Source organism: Physella acuta, unplaced genomic scaffold (assembly GCF_028476545.2).
Source record: "Physella acuta isolate Inbredline_101_S28 unplaced genomic scaffold, ASM2847654v3 ptg001784l, whole genome shotgun sequence".
Classification (NCBI taxonomy): Eukaryota; Metazoa; Mollusca; class Gastropoda; family Physidae; genus Physella; species Physella acuta.
In genome coordinates, this window is record NW_026733294.1 from 4,224 (window position 1) to 28,439 (window position 24,216).

General features: G+C 36.2%; 1 protein-coding gene across 1 annotated transcript in view; it reads left to right on the plus strand.

The window, feature by feature from the left end:
* Positions 1-427: 427 nt before the first annotated feature.
* Positions 428-24,216, plus strand: part of LOC131930474 (receptor-type guanylate cyclase gcy-28) — a gene marked incomplete at its 5' end in the record, with an annotated part of 59,487 nt that continues 35,698 nt past the window's right edge. The window contains 1 exon segment of the mRNA XM_059286980.1: positions 428-1,516. Coding sequence (XP_059142963.1) covers positions 562-1,516 — 955 coding nt within the window.

Genomic DNA, 24,216 nt, shown 5'->3' on the forward strand with positions numbered 1-24,216 from the left:
ATTGATTTAAAGTACTTTAAAAGAGTACTTTAATATAATTGTTCTGTTTTTTTTAATTATGAACGCTTGTGGCGTGCGTGTTTACTGTGTGTATACTCGTCGTATGTAATGAATGTGGAAGTTGTTTTTTCTTCTTATAGTCTTTGAAAGTCTGAATAATACTGATATATATATATATATATATATATATATATATATATATATATATATGTATATGTATATATATATATATATATATATATATATATATATATATATATATATATATATATATATATATATATATATATATATATACAGAGAGAGAGAGAGAGAGAGAGAGAAAGAGTTATGATGGAAAGGAGAAACATAGATATATAGATATAGCGATATTTAGGTAGATATTTAAATATACTCATTATTATAGATGAGTTGTAACAGTTCAATGTGAATACCACATTTTAAAACAATTCTGAACGTAAAGGAAAATATTGGATTCAAATGCAAAGAACAACTAGAATCATTCTTGAAGCCATGCGTCCATCTCGGTGATTCAGGTTTTTGTAAATTTCATTTTGAGAAATGACGTCATCTTCACATGTCCGTCCCATGTCACCGACTGCATCAAGGTCACAAGATGGGTGCCAAGTTCAAAGGTCATGTATCGCTGAAACCACGGGATATTTGTCTCGCTGTTCAAGAACGTTCTCTCCTACAAAAACGACAACCTCAGCTAATCCGGTTTATGATAAGCCAAACCCTAATCCAAAAAAATCCGGAATTTCTCACTCGATCACAAATTTTTCACAGACAACTTCGACTATCAACCCATGGATCCGAAAACTTCTCTACGCGTTTTTTCTGTCCGTGTTTTTTCAAATCTCGCACGGCAACGGCGCCGACTCAACCGGCCTTACCTTTCCCTCCCTGATCAGGATAGGCGTCATCCTCCCCAACAATACTGCGAGCTCCTCCAGCCTCATCAAAGTCCAAAGCTCGCTGGAATCAGCGAAAGAGAAACTGGAACGCGGTGTCTACAAAGTCAACCACGTCAAGAAAATCAAGTTCGATCTTCGAGACTCGAAATGTTCAGCGTTATACGGACCTTTAGCAGCCATCTCCATGTTTAAGGATAAAACAGTCGATGTCTTCTTTGGCCCGGCATGCGATTATTCCTTGTCGCCGGTCGCCAAATACGCCTCACAACGATGGCGAATTCCTGTTGTAACCGTAGGCGGTTTCGCCGCTGCGTTCGACAGCAAAATCGAGTACCCAGCATTAACACGGATTCAAACCACCTCGAGCGACTTGAAGACTGTTGTCCGGGCTATACTCAACCACTTCGAGTTTAAATATTTCGGAATGTTCTATCACGATTCTGGTTCGGCGTTGAGTGATTGTTATCATACCCTGTTCCCCCTCTACAAAAACATGTCTGAATCGGTGACGATTCAAAAGTTTTTCAACGAAGAAAACAAGGATAGTTTACAAAATTTGCTGCGTGATTTGAAGGACTTCATCGAACCTAACGCGAGGAGTAAGTAGCATCGTTAAGTTTATGCTTTTGAAAAATGATTATATATATATATATATATATATATATATATATATATATATATATATATATATATATATATATATATATATATATATATATATATATATATATATATTGATCCATGTGTGTTACAGGATAGTTGTGATACCTGCCGTTGATGATATGTCAGTATCTCTCTTAGGGTCAGGATAAATGCTGGAATATACGTAAAGGAAAGTTAAAGGATTAATGTTACCTTCAAGACTATAGAGCTGGTTAGTAGGTCACCAACCAGTTCTACGGCTCAATAAATCCTGCATAAGCCATAGAACTGGTTGCTGACCTACTTACCAGCCCTATCGTCAGGCTTGCATTTTAGATCTGCGTTAGTGTCAGGGTTACTTTAGCGTTTGGATTAGGGATTTAGACAACAATACTAACATAATTAAAGCTTTAGATCTGTTATTTTGTTGCTATTCCTTACAGATGGGAGGTAACTGTTAAAGTCGTGAACACAAATACATATCAAATAGGCTGGTAGTCAGACAATGCTCCCCCAATTCCCATCATTTCCATGCCTTACACCAGGGGTCTCCAAACTTTTCAGACCGAGGGCCGCATTGACTATAAAATTTCAGTTCGGGGGCCAGTTTCTTCTTTTGATTTTTCTGGGCAAAGTTTCTCAGCCATCACCAACAAACGGGTTTTCCGTGGACAAAAAGATCTCCGCGGGCCGGATGAGAGGACATCGCGGGCTGCATACAGCCCGCGGGCCGTAGTTTGGAGACCCCTGCTTTACACTTTAAAAAAATCATTGACGTTTTAAACTTAACCTTTTGTTTGAATTTCAACCCTTTCTTCCATTATATTTGTACAACCTTGATATTTAGGACTTGACCTTTTGTTTACAATCTTTTAAAATATTAAATTTGTAATTACAGTCATAAATTCCTCAGTCATAAATTCCTTAGTAAGGGAAGTAACTGATAGACAGTATCGCTACCCATAAATATAAATTCAAGCCAAACAGGGACATGGGCAGAAAATTGGCTCAGCCCAAGCCTTAATTTTATGCTTTAAAAAAAACAACATAGTAACCCATATCTTATTTCCCCCTTTGCAACCCTATTATCACCCAGCCAATGAGATTCTATGTAATAAAGTGAGTGAGATACCGACCCCCCTCCCCCCCCCCTCCTCCTCAACTAACCTGATTAGACCTGTAAGTGTAGCTCCCATTTACCGTCACGATCGATCAGTTTTAGACGGACTTTGCCGATCCGTTCAAATTCTTGACTAAAAATGCAAACATGCATCGCATTACTAGGAAACACCGAGTACATTTTGTATCGCATGGTATTGATACTATATTGAACAAGTTATATTTTCTTCATTAGAGTACGAGCATAAATAAATAAATAAATAAATAAATAAATAAATAAATATATATATATATATATATATATATATATATATATATATATATATATATATATATATACATGTTATATATATAAACATATATATATATAACATGTATATATATTTATATATATACATATTTATATATATATATATATAAACATATATATATATATATATATATATATATATATATATATATATATATATATATATATATATATATATATATATATATATATATATATATATATATATATATATATATGTATATATATAACATGTGTATATATATATAACATGTGTATATATATAACATGTGTATATATATATAACATGTGTATATATATATAACATGTAAATACATTTATAAAATGTATATATATATGTTACATGTATATATATTAATTTTTTATAAGTGAATTTTCTCTCTATCTATCTATAATATAAGCGGGCAAGTAGTGTGTCAGTCCTTCCTTCCGTCATCGCTATAGCTTTTAGAACCATAAAAGTAAACATTCGCACCACGCAGTGCTTTTCAGTGCACCGCAGTGTCTTATTATAAGTATTAGAGTAGGGTTTGTTTATATAGTGGCATAGAGCTATTTTATAATTTCCACTGTTTGTACAATTTTGCATAACGTAAAGAAAATATTAAATACACGCACATTGCTAAAACATATTAAAAGGATCAATGTCAAATATAGTTTTCGTTAATATTCCTAGAAAAAGTGGATACATTTTAATAACATAATAACAGTACGGTAGAAAAATCAAATTAATTTAACTCTTTTTTTCTAATTTTGACAAAGGAGGTAATTTAAAAATACATTAAACTCACGCTAATAAAAAATGTGAATGCAAATATACGTTCGTCATAGAAGGAATTAGTGTTGCAATAATATAATTAGCAAAATGTGAATGCAAATTATTCGGATGTGTAAGAGGAAATTATTGTTAGAAAATTATACTTAGCATGGATTGATAAAAGGCAATCTTTTATTTATTTTATTCACTGAATGTAGGCCCTACTGTTTATTACTTATAATTTTTAATCAACTATTCAGCACTATTATAGACGCGTCATCACGTTCATTAGGTGCGCAATGGTTTTAGTTATGAAACTCTTTTGTAAATTTTTAAAATTTAAAGTACTGGAAAAAAAAATGCGTGAATGGATAAAGTGAAATAGTGTAGGTAAAACACGGTATTTTAAATACTGCCTATTATTTATACTGTTTTCTAATTATTATTCTATCTTTCGGGTTTTATAGGAGAGGCGTAGCGAGGGGGGGGGGGGGCATATGTCCCCGGGTGCCGACCTTAAGGGGCGCCAAAGTGGGTTGGAAAAAATTTGCGAGGGGGGGGTGGAAATCGAAAGTTTTAGGGCGGGGGGGGGGGGACAGGGGTGCAAATCGAAAGTTTGAGGGGGGTGCAAATCACCGGAAAGGGCGCGATTTGGCGCTACGGGCTAGACTGTGAGCAATATGCCTTTATGATTGCATTTAAATTGTGTTTATGTTATGAGTGTTGTGTTTGTTTTTTCGTTTGTGTTTTTTTTTTTTTTGCGTTCGTTTGTGTTGTGTTTAGTTTTGTTCTGTTCCCAAGTTGGTACATTTAAAAAAGATTTACCGTGGCGGAGCACGGGATGCAGCTAGTATATATATAAGGAGAGAGAGAGAGAGTGTATCACTTTGAAAGAGCTCGCTATTTTCTTACAATTAGAATTTCAGGTCTAGTGCAGTGAAATGGTAGATAAAGGGGGGCAACTTTCAGCCCCAATCTTGCGTGGGAGCTTGCAAAAATCTTTTTATAAGAGCCCATTGTGTCACTCAACACTTCGCCAGTTCCAAACCCCTTCTCTCGCTGTAAATAAATTCCTTTTCTAAATGTAAATAAACACATCCAATTTCCTAAGTTGTCGCTGTTTCTATGCTAGCCCCAGCGACCGTTTCATGGAAAAAGTCAATCCCAACTCGACGTGGTCGCTCACATAGCCATTCCGATCACGCCTCGACCCTCTGCGACGGCTGAGATAGAGGTGACCGCACGCCGAGCCGGCGTTGACAACTGCAATTTGACCGCTGGTCAGTTCCAGCCGAGCACGTGAGGGGGAGGACAGCGGGCGGACGTCCTGTAGGGATTAACTGGGACTTAACCTATTTTAACTCGGCCTGGCTGTCGCTGGACACTCGCCGTTGACCGTGATCGATTTTTAAGTATAGATCTGGGGGTCTTGTGGAAAAATCGAAGTGTAAATGGTAGCTGTACTGTTGTGAATTTGTTACACATTTGTTCAAAAACGTAAATCTATTGTTTTAACTTAATCATCTTTTAAAAATATATCTTTGTAATACTCTTTATCATTTCACTGTGGGTCAGTGTTTCTTCTGGACTTTTTTCCTCGGGGGTGGGGGGGGGGGAATAACTTGAAATTTTCCGGGGGTCAGAATAAAATTTCCGGGGGCGACAATTTTAAAAGTATATATTTTCTACATAAATTCCATTTCGTTTAGAGGGGGGCGTTAGACTCTCCCGAAGCCCCACCCCCCCCCCCACCCCCCAGGTATGCCTGGAAAAAACACTGCTGTGTGTATGAAATGTCGACTAAAGATATATTGAGGCATCTATAATTCGAGCGATAATTTCGGATTGTGAAATATAGTTGTGTTATGAATTTCTCCTCGCCATTTGTTTTTCGTTCGTAACATTTTTTAATAAAATTATAATGTGCAGTGTCTTACACGGTAGTCGAGAAATAGCGCACACGACTATTATACCAAAAGTGTTTCGTTCCGTTTGTTAACTGCCGATGACTGTAGGACTTCTTTAAATCTATTATGTAACATATACTGGATTCTGGTACAGTAGAATTTTTCCAGAATCGTCCATCTTTAGGGTGAGTACAGGCAACTGAGCTGTTTACACAATCCCTACACGTGTCATTACGTGGGATGGCGTGGCCTAGCGGTGGAGCGCTAGACTGCTCACCTGATAGTTTCGAGTTCGAATCCCGGTTCAAATTAGTGGAACGTCCCTGAGTCCACCCAACTCTGATGGGTACCTAACTCACATTAGGGAAAGTAAAGGCGGCTGGGCATAGTGCTGACCACATTATCCCTTTATATGACGAGGTCAAGAAACAAATAAACTCCACTTCATCTGCCCAATGGATCGTCAGAACTAAAGAGGAATCTTTCCTTTTTTTTTTTACAAAGTGTCAAGGTCATTGACATCTGTTACACTGATCTGCCTTATATCTGTCCGTATTTCACAAGATTTCTTCTCAAACTCCAAACACGGGCAATATAAAAAAAAACAAAAAAACAAAGCTGCTCTTTTTATTTTTATTTTTTTCAATTCTCATGGGGGTCCGGGTTTAACAACTAAGTTTCGATTTCAAATTCGGATTTCTGTGAGAGAGGACGATGGCAATGGGGGACTGGGGGTATGTTATGAACTTCAAGAAAAATTGAAAGATCGTTGAAATCAACAGGCCATGTGTTTCGTGTCCATTCGTTTCATTGCCCTTTGAAAAAAAAAAAAATTGAAGTCTTCTCTTTGCGAAAATTTAAACTTCAAGGACGATATAATATTTTAATATTCGATTTTAAAGTTTAAAGAGACGGCTTGGTTGAATAGTAGAGCGTTATCGAGTTCGAATCCCTGGATTGATTCTGTCGGATTTCTTTAAGTCCACCCAGTTATGGTGAGTACCTGACTCAAGTAAAGTCGGCGGTGCATAGTAGAGACCACACTGTCCCTTCATAAGCCGAGGTCACTGAATCAGGTGAACTCTACTTCACCTGTACCATGGACCATAAGGCTGGAAATGTTGCGTTTCATCTTGCCACGCCTTTCAGTTCAAATTTTACTTTCGTCCACTAACCTGACATTCAGGAATTAAAATAAAAACCACATCGATATTTTCCACGACAATTATCACGATTGAAAAATCGCATCACACACTTATTACAAACGGTGGTAAGAATTGTACAAGCGTAATGTGCATATTGTCACAATACAAATTTCTTTGTTTAAAAAAAAATCATAGGATTTGCTAGAATTCTTTGGTAACTTTATTTTTATATCCGCCTCCACCCCCACCTCCCACCCCACCCCCTCCCACCCAACCCTGAGCCAGACGAACACTTTCAGCACTAAAACAAACATGTCCGACATCTTGACCTTAGACTAAAATAACCCCTCGGTATCATTTCCTTGTTCAAATATTAAAACCGCTATTTCGAGGTCAAATTTTGATGGCGTTTCCTGATGTAGTTCTTCTTAACTGAACTCAGTATTTCTATCATAAGTTAGTTCTCCAAAATTTCGCAAAGTTTCATAGATTCCATAGCATTAGTAGATCGATATAAAGTTTAGATAAAGGTACCAGTGAAGCTACCTCAAGCGACTGTCTTAGAAATCACCGCGGTAAGATGGTTCAGAGCATTTAAACACGTGACATAAAAATGGTTGCCGGAAGTTGCTAATGGAGTAACTGAAATCCATTTCTGTTAACTCCGTTTTGCCCCGTAAAATGTCACTTAGAACGGACGTGGAAATAATTGAGAACTGTCACAGTTAAATTAGCATTTTATTTAGAAGCGGATTGAGCACATAATTTTAAGCGCTGTTACCTTGATAAACAGGAGCTTTGAATGTGAGTATCATTGATATTGAGAAGATTCGGTCTTTAAGTTGTGATCTTGAAGATGCGATCTTTAAGATATTATCTTACAGTTGTCATATTTAAGTTGTCATCTTTAAGTTGTCATCTTAATGTTGTCATCTTAATGTTGTCATCTTTAAGTTGTCATCTTAATGTTGTCATCTTAATATTGTCATCTTTGAGTTATCATCTTTAAGTTGTCATTATCATCTTTAAGTTGTCATCTTTAAGCTGTTATCTGTGAGTTGTCATCTTTAAGTTATCTTTAAGGTGTCATCTTTTAGGTGTCATATTTAAGTTGTCATATTTAAGTTGTCATCTTTAAGTTGTCATATGTGAGTTGTATCTTTAAGGTATCATCTTTAAGGTGTCATCTTTAACGTGTCATCTTTAAGCTGTTATCTGTGAGTTGTCATCTTTAACGTGTCATCTTTAAGGTGTCATCTTTTAGGTGATATATTTAAGTTGTCATATTTAAGTAGTCACCTTTAAAATGTCATCTTTAAGTTGTCATCTTTAAGTTGTCATCTTTAAGTTGTCATCTTTATTTTTTCATCTTAAAGTTGTGATCCTACAGTTATAATCTTACAGTTGTAAACTTCAAGTCAAGATTCGATCTTCAGTTTTATAATTTTAATCTGTGATTTAAGTTATATTATTTTAAATTAAAGTAGTGATTTTCAGTTGTTGATCTTCAAGTTTAGATCTTCAACTTGTGGTCTTCAAAATCTGACCTCTAATTGATAAATAACACATGAAAATCTACGACCAATGTGTTATACATTTTTTTGAGTATTCTAGAGTAGCTTTTGTCTTGAATGCCAAGGCTATTTAAAAGTTTAAAAAACATTTTTCAAACACAATTGGTGAAATTGGTCGCATTGCTGATATCAGAGATGCGTGGAAGAAACTCTGAATGAGAGTCGCATATTTTCAAAAATTTCCAAGGATTTTTAGTATATAGAGTTATATGGTTTTTTTCTGTATTTTCTGTAGTTATTTTTGTTTCGCCTTATTTTCCTCTTGTGTGATTATTTTTTCTCCCCCCCCCCCCCCCACCTTTGTTCCACGTTGTGCATTTAAATTAACTTTATTTGACACGCGGGTCTGTTGGTCTTGGTGACGCTATCGAACAAGCCCTGATTCGGAAGCGAGGCTGCGCTAATTGCGCGCCAGAAACACAACGGAAGAACAGTTTAAAAAAAACATTTCAAAGTTTAAATAGCTGACATATTTCTCCAACGTAAAGAAAGAAAAAAAAATCGAAAAAAAAAATCCTGTTTTTTCAGCTCTCTGCTTCATCTAATATATTTTTTCAGTCATGTCCAACGCATTATTTTTAAACATGGTCTTCACTCTCGTCTTGAGACTTGATAAGACTCTATATATATTCATAAAAGAATATGAATAAAATTATCATCAAATGCTCAGGCTTTTACATTGTCTACATTGGTTCTAAAATCGATACATCAGAATATCCGAAGAATCCACAGGATTTTAAATCTAAAATTTGATTTCGAGAAAATCCATACCTTGTACATTTCCCTTCGTAGCAAATGTTCGAGTAATCTAAAGCGGTGAAGGGCTAGGAGGATTTAATAGATGGCGCCGCAGGCTTTGAGAGTATAGGAGCCAAACACAAAGGATACGCTAGGCGTATCTTATCTGATGGCCAAGATGTTTTCTTCTTTCTTCTTCTTTGTTCTTAATTTTAGTGTTGGAAAAGATTAACTCAAACCCAATTAATTATACGTAACAACTTGTTAAGCCCCATACATGCCTCTAAGTCCGATTTTAGACTGCTTTTTTGGATTTGCTTCCATAGCCTATGTCCAAAAATACAAGGCAGCCGTAGTTTGATTTTGGAGTTGTCTCTCCTAGAAGAGTGGCTGTCCTCAGCTATCGAGCCTTATCTGCCAGAGGGTTCGAACTCGGGACTTTTCAGTTCTATGCGCTTAACTGACCCGACCACGCCGACCTCCAAGATGCTTTCAAATGGTGTAATTTCAGCCTATATACACGTACATTTACATGTATATATATATATATATATATATATATATATATATATATATATATATATATATATATATATATATATATATATACATCATCAAGAGTTCAAACTCATACTCTCTCTCTCTATCTATCGCTCTCTCTCTCTCTCTCTATCTCTCTCTCTCTAAATATATATGATGCTTTCAAATCGTGTAATTTCAGCCTATATACATGTACATTTACATGTATAAATTGTATATATATATATATATATATATATATATACATATATATATATATATATATATATATATTTAGAGAGCGAGATAGAGAGAGAGAGCGATAGAGAGAGAGAGAGTATGAGTTTGAACTCTACGCTTGATGATGGTTAACATACAGTAATATCTTCCTGAGTATATTTAAATAATCCCCGCCTCCAATCGGCCTTGCTACTTCAGACCGTCAAATAACGCATCAGTGTAATTTGTTTACGTACGTTCTAAATAACGAAACGAAATTAACTTTAGTTAAACGCCCGAAAACACGACATAAATTCAATCGTATTTAAATCTTTGATCTCGTCGATTGGATTGTTGATTTAGTGTATTTTTTCGTTTCATCTTTTTTGTTGATCCAGCTTTTGAAAAAATCTCGAGGGATGTGTGTTTGAATTTGTATAAATTACCCGAAATATATTTACGGTTTGGGTATAAAGACGCGTGGTTATTTTGTGTTTTTTGTGTGTTTTGGTTTCTAGACTTTAATCAACTTTCTTAAGTCAAAGGTTAACAAGCTCCGAATTAGATTTCTTCTTCTTCGCTTTCCAGAGGATATAGGCTATGCACAAGCACTCTTCAAGCCTGTCTGGTGTTTTGTTTTTAATGTACGTCCACTTCTCCATGTTTTTAGGGGACGGCGTGGTTGGGTGGTAGAGTACACAACTGCTAATCCGAAAGTCTCGCGTTCGAATCCCTGGTTCATGTCAGTAGAATGTCCCTGAGTCTTCCTCAGTTCTTTGGTACCTGTCCCGTGTGGTTCCAAATGGTATTTATTTTTTCTCCATTATCTCACACTACAATCGCTTTCTCGTGTTTCCTAAATCCAACCAACAAAAACAACACAACATTTATTAGAACTGCTTCTAACAAGTTTCTAATAATATTCCCCAAAATACCACATAACCCCGAATTCCTTGACTTAATAATATTCACCAAAATAACTCATAACCCAGAATTCCTTGACTAAAGTTACGTTTTAATAAAAAAAAAAAAAACGACCATTACAATAATATCATATCGCAGGCTCAATGATAACTTCAAGTGAGTTGACATACGGAAGCCTGCGAGTCTAATAACTGTCAAGTGCAGGGATAATACATCTGCCATGTCAGACCCACCCTGCGGGTCAGACCCACCCTGCGGGTCAGGGGTCAGACCCCTATTCTGGACGGCTAAATCGGTTAGATGTTTGAATATTTATGACCGGCGGATTCAGACAATAGCTACGGCGACCGGCTAGCGATATGACAGGTCGAAAATGGACAGTTCCGGATATTCCGGAAGATCCGTATTTTGATTTTTTTTTTAACAGTATCTTTGTGTAGATACAAAGTAAAATAACAATTTGTGATGTATTTTCGTTTCGTGATCAATAAAATATTAAGAAAAGTAGGAAAGTTTCGTTTCAAAGTTGGCGCCTCATGAGGCTGGTGAAGTAGAGTTCATTTCTTTATAGAATTGTGTGGTCAGCACTATGACCAGGTACCTATATTCTCTCTTAGGTACTCATCAGAGTAGGGTGGACTCATGAACGTGATACGACTCCAACAGAAGACCCGAACCAGTGGCGTAGCGAGGTCGGGTGTGACCCGGTGTGGCACCTAATGGTGTCACCCCCTCAGAGGCGTAGCGACCGTTCCCGGGGACAAACTTTCAAATTTTCGATTTGCACCCCCCTCAAGTTTTTCTCTATATATTTTGCTATTTTTTGCCTTGGTGTCACCCGGTGCGTTCCGCACCCCCCGCCCCCCCCCCCCCCCCCCCCGCTACGCCTCTGACCCGAACTCGAGACTTTCCGATTAGCAGTCGAACTCTCTACAATTCGACCACGCCGTACCATACAAAGCTAGAAGATAAAGATCACAGTTTTCAGTTTTTATATTTTAAGTTTATTCAATGTATCCGTTATTCAATGTCAATACACTAAGTTATAAATGGTTTTAAAAAAATTCAAAAACACGTAGGAAATTAAATTTTACATTTGATTTCTCCATACAAAAGCAATTCACAAAATCATCGTACATTTCTAAATAATAAAGCGTTCAAAATTATTTACCACCATAATGCAAAACATATAAATCGTGTATTCCTATTCGTAACTTTCGTATACACACCCTTCTCTCCCTCTCTCTGTATCTCTTCTCTCTATTCTGTAATTTATCTCCCCCCCCCCCCCCCCCTTGATACTCTCTACTCTCTTATTGGCGTCTAAAATCTTTCAAGGATTTTGAAGAGCGAATTTCCCTCACCGAAAATCCCATCCCTAGCGGCACTTCGGCGCTTTAAAGGGTTAATACCCGCATATTTAAACCGCCGAACAAAGGGTTAAGCAAAAGATAAAAATAAAATAGGTCGATGAATTTTTGTAAGAATTTGTAATTTTAAACGAAACAAAAGATTGAAATAGAATATAAAGATATGCATGATGCTTGATTTGTAATGGGATTTAAAAACAGTTTAATTCAAGGCTGAAGTTTTATTATTGTGGTCAGTGATTTTTAGGGAGGCTTAGGTCCTAACTTAGACTTGACCTAACTAAAGAAGGCAGATTCAAAACATGACCGATATTTCTTTAAAGAAAAGGTGTTGTGGAAATGATAGAGGGCGCTTGGTGTAGAGATAGGGTCAGGGTCAAGGTTACTGTTGGTGGAACTATTTTTAGAAAATGTTGAAATAAACGGAGTTATTTTACTGTTTTTACAATATAAGTACTCTGCCAATACAATCATACTTGAATATTGCGATTGTGTAGTATCTTTTTAAACCCGGCGGTGAAACGGGCAGATGAAGTAGAATTCGCCAGGTTCTGTGACTTAGGAACATGATAGGTTTGTTTGATGAGCACTTTAAACAGCCGTTTACTTTCCCTAACGTGAGTCTGGTACTCATTAGAGTTTTATGGGCGCCGTACGTAATCGAACCCGGGATTCGAACCAGAAACGTTTGGTTTAGCAGGCGTAGTCTCTATCACCAGACCACGTCGTCCCATGCGATTGTGTGCCTGGTACAAAATCTAATCGCGTTTTGATATTTTCTTCTAGATATTCTATACCCCCCTCTTCCCAACACGTATAGTGAGCTGTTGTGTCTCGCTACAGTCATATCCGTATCTCATCAGCTGGTTGATATACGTGCTACTCGCACATCGATTTACTCTCAATAACACACCACCGCACTAAAACCACTCACAAAAAAACCCATGCGAAATGCACGCGCTCTTAACGCACACGTTCGTGATTTTCTATTTTTTTCATCCCGGTCCTCGAAAATCGCATTAGAAAAATCCGGCATCGATTTCCCCCCACTGCAGATCTAGTTCTGTGACTATTAACAGGCCAAGCCGTCTCCCGCTGTTTTACGCAATAATCCTCTTACTGTGCGTTTAGCGCTGTCTCGATAAGGGGGATAAATCTCAAGAACGATTACTTTCATCTCGATTTGTTGGTGAAATTGAATTATCCGCACTTGTTGAGATAGCGTAACTTTGAAGTAAATTACTATGGCGTAGAAAAATAAATGAGTGCATCGTGTTTATGGTTAGCAAGATATATATACATTATATATATATATATATATATATATATATATATATATATATATATATATATGATTATACAAGATATTTTTTGAAATAGGAATCCGTAGAGTATCCTTAGAAATTGGACGTGTATAGCTTTATGACGTCTATAGCTAATGAAATTGATAGTCGTCACTTTTAGGCTTAATAGCTCTGGTCAATGGGATTTGAAAGTAGAAATAATTTTAAATGAAATTAAAGGCGGATGTTCTTTGTTATAAAAACTTTATTTTAGGTGATGTTTTATTTTGAAGAATTGTTTTCAGTGAATACGTTAAAATTGGATAAATAAAAATAAATTTCAACAAGTATATTGGATTATTTTAAAAAAAGGTATCAACATTCAATTGCAAAAAAAAAATAACGCTATTTAAAACATAAGTATTTAAAATCAGATTTGATTTAAAATCAGATTTAAAAAAATAAAAACATTATTAATTGTTAACTTAGTCATGAACCTTTCTTTTATGAAAACATGCCTCACATTTTTTCAAAAATTGAATAATATCAAGCTTTACAGTAAAATATGTAAAGGAATATCAGTCCCCGCCCTCCTCCGTTTTTCAATCAAGGTAAAAATTAATTAGTTACCCCCCCCCCCCCTCGATCCCCAGGACAACCTTGCCCTTGACTTAGAGCAAAAGTAAACCATTTTCTCCGGGCTAAAAATTATCCGAGGGATTCCTGACTTCGTGACGTTCGGTGGATGTAATAACCGGTTATTGTGGGGGCCATTAGCCAGAGTCAGATGACTGCAACCAGCCACCAAATTATACTTTTAACCAAAATAGTTTTTTTATTTTTTATTTTTTTTTTTGTACTGTTAGCTGAACTCTCGGGGGCATTGTGAGCACCGTTTTGGAATGAGAGAATTATCGGAATTATGTTGTTCCTAACTTGATATGGGTTATACGTTTTAACTAGTATGTTTTTTTTTTCGAGGATAGTTTTGATGTATTTTGATATATTGTGTAGTGTTCAAGTTACCAGAGAACTCAATTACTTACGGACTAGTCAGAAATATATGGCTAAATACCCCTGGTTTACCCTCAGAAATTCTTCCAGGCATCTTTTCGACCCCCTCCCCGAAGAAAGTCTAAAGCTCCCCCCCCCCCCTCCGAACGAATTTCAACACATATAGAAAATATATACATTTACCTGTGTCCACCCCCCCCCCCCCCTTTCCCTTCCCCCCGGAAAATTGAGTCCGCCCCGCCGAAAATGTCAACAGCCCCCCCCCCCCCCCCCCGAGAAAAAAGTCTGAAAGAAACACCGGTTTCCCTTTATATCCTACATAAATACCCGTCACGATCTTAACTATAACCTACATTTACACCGAGTTTTAACCTAATTCTAAGATTAAACAGTAAAAAAAATAACTTAAATTTATAAATAATCCCTAGAATTCTAACAGTCTTACAGCATACTCTTAACATCCTAAACCTAAACTTTTGGCCTAACATCCACGCCCTATCGCATAATTGTATACACAAATCAGTTGCTAGATGTTATCTTATTTGTTTTAACAATTAATCCACATTAACTTTTTTTTTAACTTTCTACAATTAAATCTAGCTTGCTCTTGCGAAATATCGATTAAACAAAACCTAGAGCATTACATTTTTATAACGCTTTCTCTTTATTCTCTTCAAGGAGTTCGCTCACCCCCCTCCCTCTCACACTCTCTTTCTCTCTCTTTTTCTCTCTCTCTCTCTCTCTCTCTTTCTCTCTCTCTCTCTCTCTCTCTTTCTATCGGGGTTTGGTTTTTCCAATGACAAAATCGCGTGTAAGTATTCAATTCATCTGCCACCTTAACCTAATTACCAAGATCGAACCAATCGAACCGAAGACCTAAACTTTCACATAAATCGGGGCAACTCCTGGATAAAAATCAATACCACCATTGTTTTTTTTTTAATTTAAATTTAAGTGAAATAGTGATCCAAGTCTAATGCATGCGGAGTTTAACATATTTCAATTCAATACGATTATCTAATACTTTTTAAAGCTGCTAACCAATTTTAAATGTGTTATTGGGGATTTTTATAAATGGACTTGTTAAATATTATTATTGTAATAGTGCACGACATTAATTTGAAAATAGTGGTCTGCTTGGTCGAATCGGTAAAGCTCATGTTTGCTAAATTGAAAGTCTCGAGTTCGAACCATCTTCGGGCAGATGAGGCTCGACAATTGGGGACAACAACTCTTCTAGGAGAGAAAACTCCAAAACCTCCATAATCAGACAATTGCTACCTTGTAGTTGTAGTTTTTTTTTTTTTTTTAACTATGGAATCAAATTAAAAAAGAAAAGCAGGCTGAAATAGGAGTCAATGGCATATAAGGCGCATAACATATTGACTCGTAATAGGCAATTGTGTTGAAGAAATCAACAGCTTTCTCGTGTGCGTACCTATTTTGTATGTGGGGGACTTATTTTGTATGTGGGGGACGTATTGGTTATGTGGGGGACCTATTGGTTATGTGGGGGACCTATTGGTTATGTGGGGGACCTATTGGTTATGTGGGGGACCTATTGGTTATGTGGGGGACCTATTGGGTATGTGGGGACCTATTGGGCATTTGGGGACCTATTCGGCGTTTTATATAAAACTATTTGCTGACCTATTGGCTATCGTGAGTAGGGACCTAAAAACTATCGTGCATGATGACCTTTTTGCTATCGTTAGTGGGGACCTATTGACTATCGTGGATGGTGAACTATTTGTTACCTTGTATGGTGACCTATTTGCTATTAAGTATGGTGACCTATTAGCTATCGTATATGGGGACCTATTTGCTATCTCGTATGGTGACCTATTTGCTATCTCGTATGGTGACCTATTTGCTATCTCGTATGGTGACCTATTTGCTATCTCGTATGGTGACCTATTTGCTATCTCGTATGGTGACCTATTTGCTATCTCTTATGGTGACCTATTTGATATCTCGTATGGTGACCTATTTGCTATCTCGTATGGTGACCTATTTGCTATCTCGTATGGTGACCTATTTGCTATCTCGTATGGTGACCTATTTGCTATCTCGTATGGTGACCTATTTGCTATCAAGTATGGTGACCTATTTGCTATCAAGTATGGTGACCTATTGGCTATCGTGAGTTTGGACCTATTGACTATCGTGTTTGATGACCTATTAGCTATCATGTGTAAAAGACCTGAACACACTCATGTTGCAATCCCATGTACATCCTACACAATCGCATGGACGTCCTACACAATCCCATGTACATCCTACACAATCCCATGGACATCCTACACAATCCCATGGACGTCCTACACAATCAACTGGAAGAGCTTAGGCGCCAACTAATGCAATTTTAATACCTCACCGTGTACAATGCATCAGACGGTGTAATATTGAATGCATCTGAAGTTATTTTTAGCTTTGTGTCGTCATTGTGTTGCGTCATGTCTGTGATGTATTGATTAGTACAGACCTTTTCTTTTTGTACACAAAAAAATGGTAAGGGGTAGTAATAGAGACGTGATTTGTATACTGTAATATATTCAAATATATGATAGGACTATTGATGGTGTTAAATACATTTAAAATACTATTCCTTATCTATGATATTTGGATTTCTGTTATTGCGTTCTCGCAGTTATAGACGTATGTTGTTTTCACTTTATATAAAATGTGTTGTATGTTGTATGTTTTTATTCTGTGTTGAATGCTGCATTTAATATGTTAGTCATAGTATGTTATTTCCAAAAAAAAAAATAATAAACTTTTAATTGAAAACGACAAACAAAAATTACAAGTAGTTTTGCCTTCTCTGCATCATCGTAATTATGACCCCCCCCCCCCCCACACACACACACACTCACCAGCCTCTCTTTCCCCCTTCTTTTTTTTTTTATTTTACAAAAACAAAACTGAAGTAAGAAAGAAAAAAAAAACAAGATGTTTTCTAGGAATTTAACCAAATCAACAAACAAATCGCGTCACAGTACGACTCCAATTACGAGGAAAAGTCTAATTGTTCGAAACGACCCACAATTCCTTACTCGTAGGCCGACAGTTTGTACCGCGATTAGAGTGCCGCCCCTTGTTTCTTGAAATCAAAACACAGGAATCCCATTTCTATCAGTTACGATTTTCATTTTCATAGCCTCGTCCACCGCCCCTCCTTAGCCATATGTTATTTTGTGGGGAAAAAAAAATTGGAGATCTCTTGAACATTCGCTTATTTTTGGAGAAAGCAAAATTCTTGATCCTGTTTCTCTTTAAAATAACACTACCCATTCGTGTTGAGAAAAGGAATACTTTGTTGAGTTTAGGCATCTGTGTAACGTTGTATTTGAGTTTATTTTTGTATAAGAAAAATACTGTGATTAAAAATATTCGAATTTTAATAGTTTTTCTTCCTTTGTGAAATAATTAGGGATTAGGGTCAAGGCGAATAAGATGCTCTTTTAAGAAAATCCGCAATGTAAATTGAGCCGTTGAAAAAAAAGTTCTGATTTATTTTTGTGTTGATTTGGTAAAATGCATCATTGGCTTGCGTGTGGTTGTTTGTGTGTGTGTGGCTGTTTGTGTGTGGCTGTTTGTTGATTGGTAAAAGCCATCTTTGGCTTGCGTGTGATAGTTTGTGTGTGTGTGGCTGTGTGTGGCTGTTTGTGTGGGGCTGTATGTGTTGGACAGTTTGTGTGTGGCTGTTTGTGTGGGGTTGTTTGTGTGGGGCTGTTTGTGTTGGACAGTTTGTGTGTGTGGTTGTGTGTGGCTGTTTGTGTGTTGCTGTTCATATGGCTGTTTGTGTGGCTGTTTGTGTGTGGCTGTTTGTGTGGGGCTGTTTGTGTGTGGCTGTTTGTGTGTGGCTGTTTGTGTGGGGCTGTTTGTGTGGGGCTGTTTGTGTGTGGCTGTTTGTGTGTGGCTGTTTGTGTGTGGCTGTTCATATGGCTGTTTGTGTGGCTGTTTGTGTGGCTGTTTGTGTGTGGCTGTTTGTGTGTTGCTGTTCATATGGCTGTTTGTGTGGCTGTTTGTGTGTGGCTGTTTGTGTGTGGCTGTTTGTGTGTGGCTGTTTGTGTGTGGCTGTTCATATGGCTGTTTGTGTGGCTGTTTGTGTGGCTGTTTGTGTGGCTGTTTGTGTGTGGCTGTTTGTGTGTTGCTGTTCATATGGCTGTTTGTGTGGCTGTTTGTGTGGCTGTTTGTGTGTGGCTGTTTGTGTGTTGCTGTTCATATGGCTGTTTGTGTGGCTGTTTGTGTGTGGCTGTTTGTGTGTTGCTGTTCATATGGCTGTTTGTGTGGCTGTTTGTGTGTGGCTGTTTGTGTGTGGCTGTTTGTGTGTTGCTGTTCATATGGCTGTTTGTGTGGCTGTTTGTGTGGCTGTTTGTGTGTGGCTGTTTGTGTGTGGCTGTTTGTGTGTGGCTGTTTGTGTGTAGTTGTGTGTGGCTGTTTGTATGCGACAGTTTGTGTGGTTGTTTGTGTGGCTGTTTACTATGCTATTTGTTAAGCTGTTTGTACGGCTCTTTTTTATTTTCTGGGCTGTTTGTGAAGTTGTTCTTTAAGTCAGGTATTAAGCTCTTTCGGCTGTTTGTGATGCTGTTCTTTAAGTGATGTATATAACTGCTTTTTATACTTTGGTAAGTCTTCTCTTGTGGTTAATTCTAATACTGCTATTACACTGATTGTGGTGTGGCTCATAGTCTAATTGTAGATTTTCATGTTTTATTCTTTTTAATACACAATTAAACTGTTTTTTTTGTGTTTTTTTTTTCAAATATTTAATATTCTGCACACGATGGAAATATTAGTGCATACCCTCTTCCCAAAACGGAATAATATAAAAATGACATATTTAAGTATTTGTACCAAAACAAATTTCTGTTACATAAAGTGTAGATCTAATCGATGTATTTCAATATAAATTAGATGTTTATATTCAAATCATATTTTATACACTATTTTCAATAACCGAGTGATGAAATCGTTTTGTGGAAGAAAGCTCATTTTGTCCTCTAATTAATTTGAACCTAGAAACTTTAAAATAAGAAACAAAATCAATGTTTGCATTGGGCGGAAAATTATTTCCCCTTATTTTTGTGGCAGTCATTATCTCCCCTTCTTTCATGGTTGAGGAGTTGGGGTAATCGCTTAAGAATGAAGCCCCGAAATAGACCCATCTCGTCTCCTAGTGTCGTTATAAATTCGCGAATGTGTTGGCAATATAACACAAATAACAGTCTTATCTGTGTGTGTATTTGATTATATAAATTGCAATGGCGGAAATTCTTTTTTTTTTATCAAGTCTCTAAGATAATCCATGATTTTTTTAAAATAAATAAATAAATAAAAATAAAAACGCTAAGGTTGCTACGTGTGATGTGTTTAAGTTGTCTGATTAATTTTGTTTTCTTAATGAAATTGTGTATAAATTAGGCAGGTTTTCATATAAATCGAACACTTGTGCGTTCCTAGCTTGATTGTTTTTTTTAATTAATCGGCTACTAATTAATATTTTAAAAAGGGGTTACGAATTACAAAATTTAGTAATTGAATCATCGAGATTGAAAATGAACATTATTATAATTATGTTTTTTTTTTAAAAAAAAAACATTTGATCATAGCATTAAATTATTGAATTTGATTTTATAAATATAAAATTATATTTGTGTTCATGATTTCGTGATATACGCTATTATTAAATGTATTTTATTATATGGGTAAGTGGTTGTATAAAACAGTTATATAAACCTGCAATTGTAAACATTTTTTTTAATTCTATAGAATGGTTGAATGAATCGATTGCTATTGGCTGCTTATATTGTAAACAAATCAAACAAAATCCCCGCTACTATTTTAATTTAAGATATAGCAATGTGAGTTTATGCAAAAACTATGTTTGTAGCGTTAATTTGTATGATGATTCTGTGAATATGGGTGGAGTATGTAACGAATGTGTACTATAACGAGTCGGTTTAAAGGAAACGTTAAATAAATGTGATTTAATATAAGAATAGGGTGAGAATAATTGCTCTATAATATGTACACAATTACTCAAACTTATCGTAAATTTTATCCATACGCTATTTCTGAACTTACATAACACTAACTCTAAATAAAAACAGTTTTTCTCGCTAACTAAACCTCAATACGGTACTGTTTTGTAACATAGGGTTTTAGCTATTATCTCTCTAAGCAGTACAAAAATGTAACACATTAGGGTATATAAAAGGAAACGATTACTCTAATTCACTTTAGCTGTTCCTTCAGAAGTGAACAAATCAATACCAGTCGCAACAGTCTTTCTCCTCAGCCAAATCACTAATTACCCTTTGACCAGAAAACCAATCAATCATTGAAGGAGGACCCAGGCTATCAATAAAATAAACATCCCGATTATTTTATAAGCAAAGCCACGCCCCTCTGAATCTTTGAACGGGACCGGAAACTGAAACTCCGGAGAAACAACTCCAGTTTTCTGAAGCGTATCGGGAATCACTCAACCGTGCTAATTGGTTAATCAAGCTTTTTTCTTAAATAAAAGCGTTCATTACTTCAATTACGGCGCTTTACGTTCTATTTCAGGCTACGCGGCGTACAAGACAATGCCTGAAGAATGAATATTTAATTATTATTTCGAATCGCAAGCCAAAAAAGTTTTTTAAGCCGTCATTTGGAAGCTTAAGACTGGAATTATTTCTTTTAATCCATCTGCGTGGAACGACGTTTATCGTGTTGTAATGAAAGTTTTTTTTTTTTTTAAACTCAGAGTGAAATATTACAAGAGAATAAAAACACTGAATATTAAATGCCAGTGGGTTTTACACGAGAAAGGTGGAACTGGGAATAGCACATGCTCTAGTTATTCGGAGTAATCTTTTGTTTGTAACAAATAAATTTAACAGGGTGTGTAAAACATGGTGCTTTAGAGCATCGAAGGGATGATTGAATGAGTATGTGTGATTGTTATCACTTAATTTATTTTCGATATTTATGTTTAGATTGATTGTATGTTGTCACTCTGGGGGGTGACACCATTAAGTGCCGCACCGGGTGACACCCGACCTCGCTACGCCACTGGTACAATGATACGTACCCACAATCTCAATCCTGAACGTCATAGCTAGGTCATATTTTGGTGATTTGTAACCATGTAAAGCATTAAAAAGATAGTCGACCTAATTGAATATTGACATCTTCAGCAAAAGGTCCTCATCTTAGAAGAAATCTGTCTGAATTACTTCATGCAACTTTTAAATGAGCTTCTACGCCTGTCATATCAGTTTATATAATTAGAACCAGATTCGTTCGCAAGTGGATCTGAAACTTTATTAGGTATTCAATGAGCGCAACAGAGATTACAAATCGATTTTTAACTGGTGTTTAATTTTTTTTAAGATAATCGGATGAGTGACCTCAAGTAAAAAAAAATAATTAATTTAATTTTAATATTTTTATTGTGTATCACGTTTGTCCTGATTTTAAAATAATTATAAATAAAAAATGTATTATTACTTTTAAATATTTTTTTTACATTTGGTTCGCTTTTGGAATATTAAATAACTTAAATCTTCAGTTTTCTAATTAACCATGATTTTCTGTAGTGTTTATTATATATTTTCCCTGCAATACTGGTTGGCAATTGAGTAATTCTTGCCTGCAATTGAACGTCAACCCTTTCAAACCTAGGCCTGTTTAAGACTTTTTACACCAACCTTACTAAATCTAAACCTCTTTAAGACTTTATGCCAACTCTTTACAGCCTAGATCTGCATCGAGTCTGACACCAAAAAATCCCAACCTAGACCTACATAGACCAAAACCTCCGAACCTAGACCTACATAGACCAAAACCTCCCAACCTAGACCTACATAGACCAAAACCTCCCAACCTAAATCTACATAGAGTGACACCAAAACCTCCCAACCTAGACCTACATAGACCAAAACCTCCCAACCTAGACCTACATAGACCAAAACCTCATAAACCTAGACCTACATAGAGTGACACCAAAACCTCCAAACCTAGACCTACATAGAGTGACACCAAAACCTCCCAACCTAGACCTACATAGAGTGACACCAAAACCTCACAACCTAGACCTACATAGACCAAAACCTATCAACCTAGACCTACATAGACCAAAACCTCATAAACCTAGACCTACATAGAGTGACACCAAAACCTCCAAACCTAGACCTACATAGAGTGACACCAAAACCTCCAAACCTAGACCTACATAGAGTGACACCAAAACCTCCCAACCTAGACCTACATAGAGTGACAGCAAAACCTCCCAACCTAAACCTACTCATAGCCTAACACCAAAAGCCCCCAACCTAGACCAATACATAGACCATGCTATTTAGTATATTGTCAACTGGCGCAATTTGAAATATCAGGACCATGCTTCTAGACCACTCCTGGTACCCTAACGGTTTTTTACTGCCAGAAAACCAGAGGACCGGTTCCAGCCGGGAATAAATCAAAAACTTTATGGAGTCCGGTTTAATGCCGGTCTGTATCCGGCCAGTGTACGGGGAAATGGCGTCTTTATGTTTGGTTTTATACTGCTGTATAGTTAGCATGACGTGGTAATGACGGAGAACATGGGTTACTGTCGTTAGTTATGGTTAGAAATATTGGTGGTTGTTAGTTGTGGTGAGAAATATTGGTGGTTGTTAGTTATGGTAAGAAATATTAGTGTTTGTTAGTTATGGTTAGAAATATTGGTGGTTGTTAGTTATGGTAAGAAATATTGGTGTTTGTTAGTTATGGTTAGAAATATTGGCGTTTGTTAGTTATGGTGAGAAATATTGGTGTTTGTTAGTTATGGTTAGAAATATTGGTGGTTGTTAGTTATGGTAAGAAATATTGGTTTTTGTTAGTTATGGTTAGAAATATTGGCGTTTGTTAGTTATGGTTAGAAATACTACGTATTGTTTGTTGTGATTAGGAATATTTCTGGTAGTTAGTTATTGCTTGCTCTATGTTATAGTTTGAATGATTGCTTGTTCTTTGTTATGGTTAGAAAAATCTATTGCCGTTAGTTACTGTTAAAAAATTGCTTGTTTTTATTTTGTTATGTTTAGAAAGATTTATTTTCGACATTTGTTAGATGGTTAGACTGATTGTATGTTGTAGTTTAGGTTAGAAAGTTTGCCTGTTCTTTGATATGGTTAGAAAGATATATTAATATATATATATATATATATATATATATATATATATATATATATATATATATATATATATATATATATATATATATATATATATAAAGTTTGTGTGTGTTTGTGTGTATGTTAAGGGATAATTAAATATTCGAGGAAAGCAACTGAGTAAAAGATAGAAAGAAAATATCGTACAATACATATTTGTAAGATGATGCTCTACCAAGATTAAAGAATAGAAAAGTGGGGAGGGGGGGTAGAGACAAAGACAATATGAGACGTAAAGATTGTGGTTTTTTGTTGTTGTTTTTTAAGTAGAAAAACCAAAACTGGGATGAAAAATGGTGGAAAGGAAAATTGCTGCAAGGGATATGAGAAATTGATTTTAAATGTAGAGAGCGGTACCCGGATTCATCCGAGACGGGGAACGGAAACCATTTCAATTTAAGAAACCAAGTCAGAAAGCCAGGGGACTAAGGAACGTCTGCGAGGGGGGTAGGAGGCGAAGATGGGGGGTAGGGGCTTTGGCGGAGGTCACTGTCTTTTCGAATTACCTCTGCTGTCTTGTGTTCTAGACAGGTCGGGTTCAAGAAAAATTTAAACATGTCAGGGAG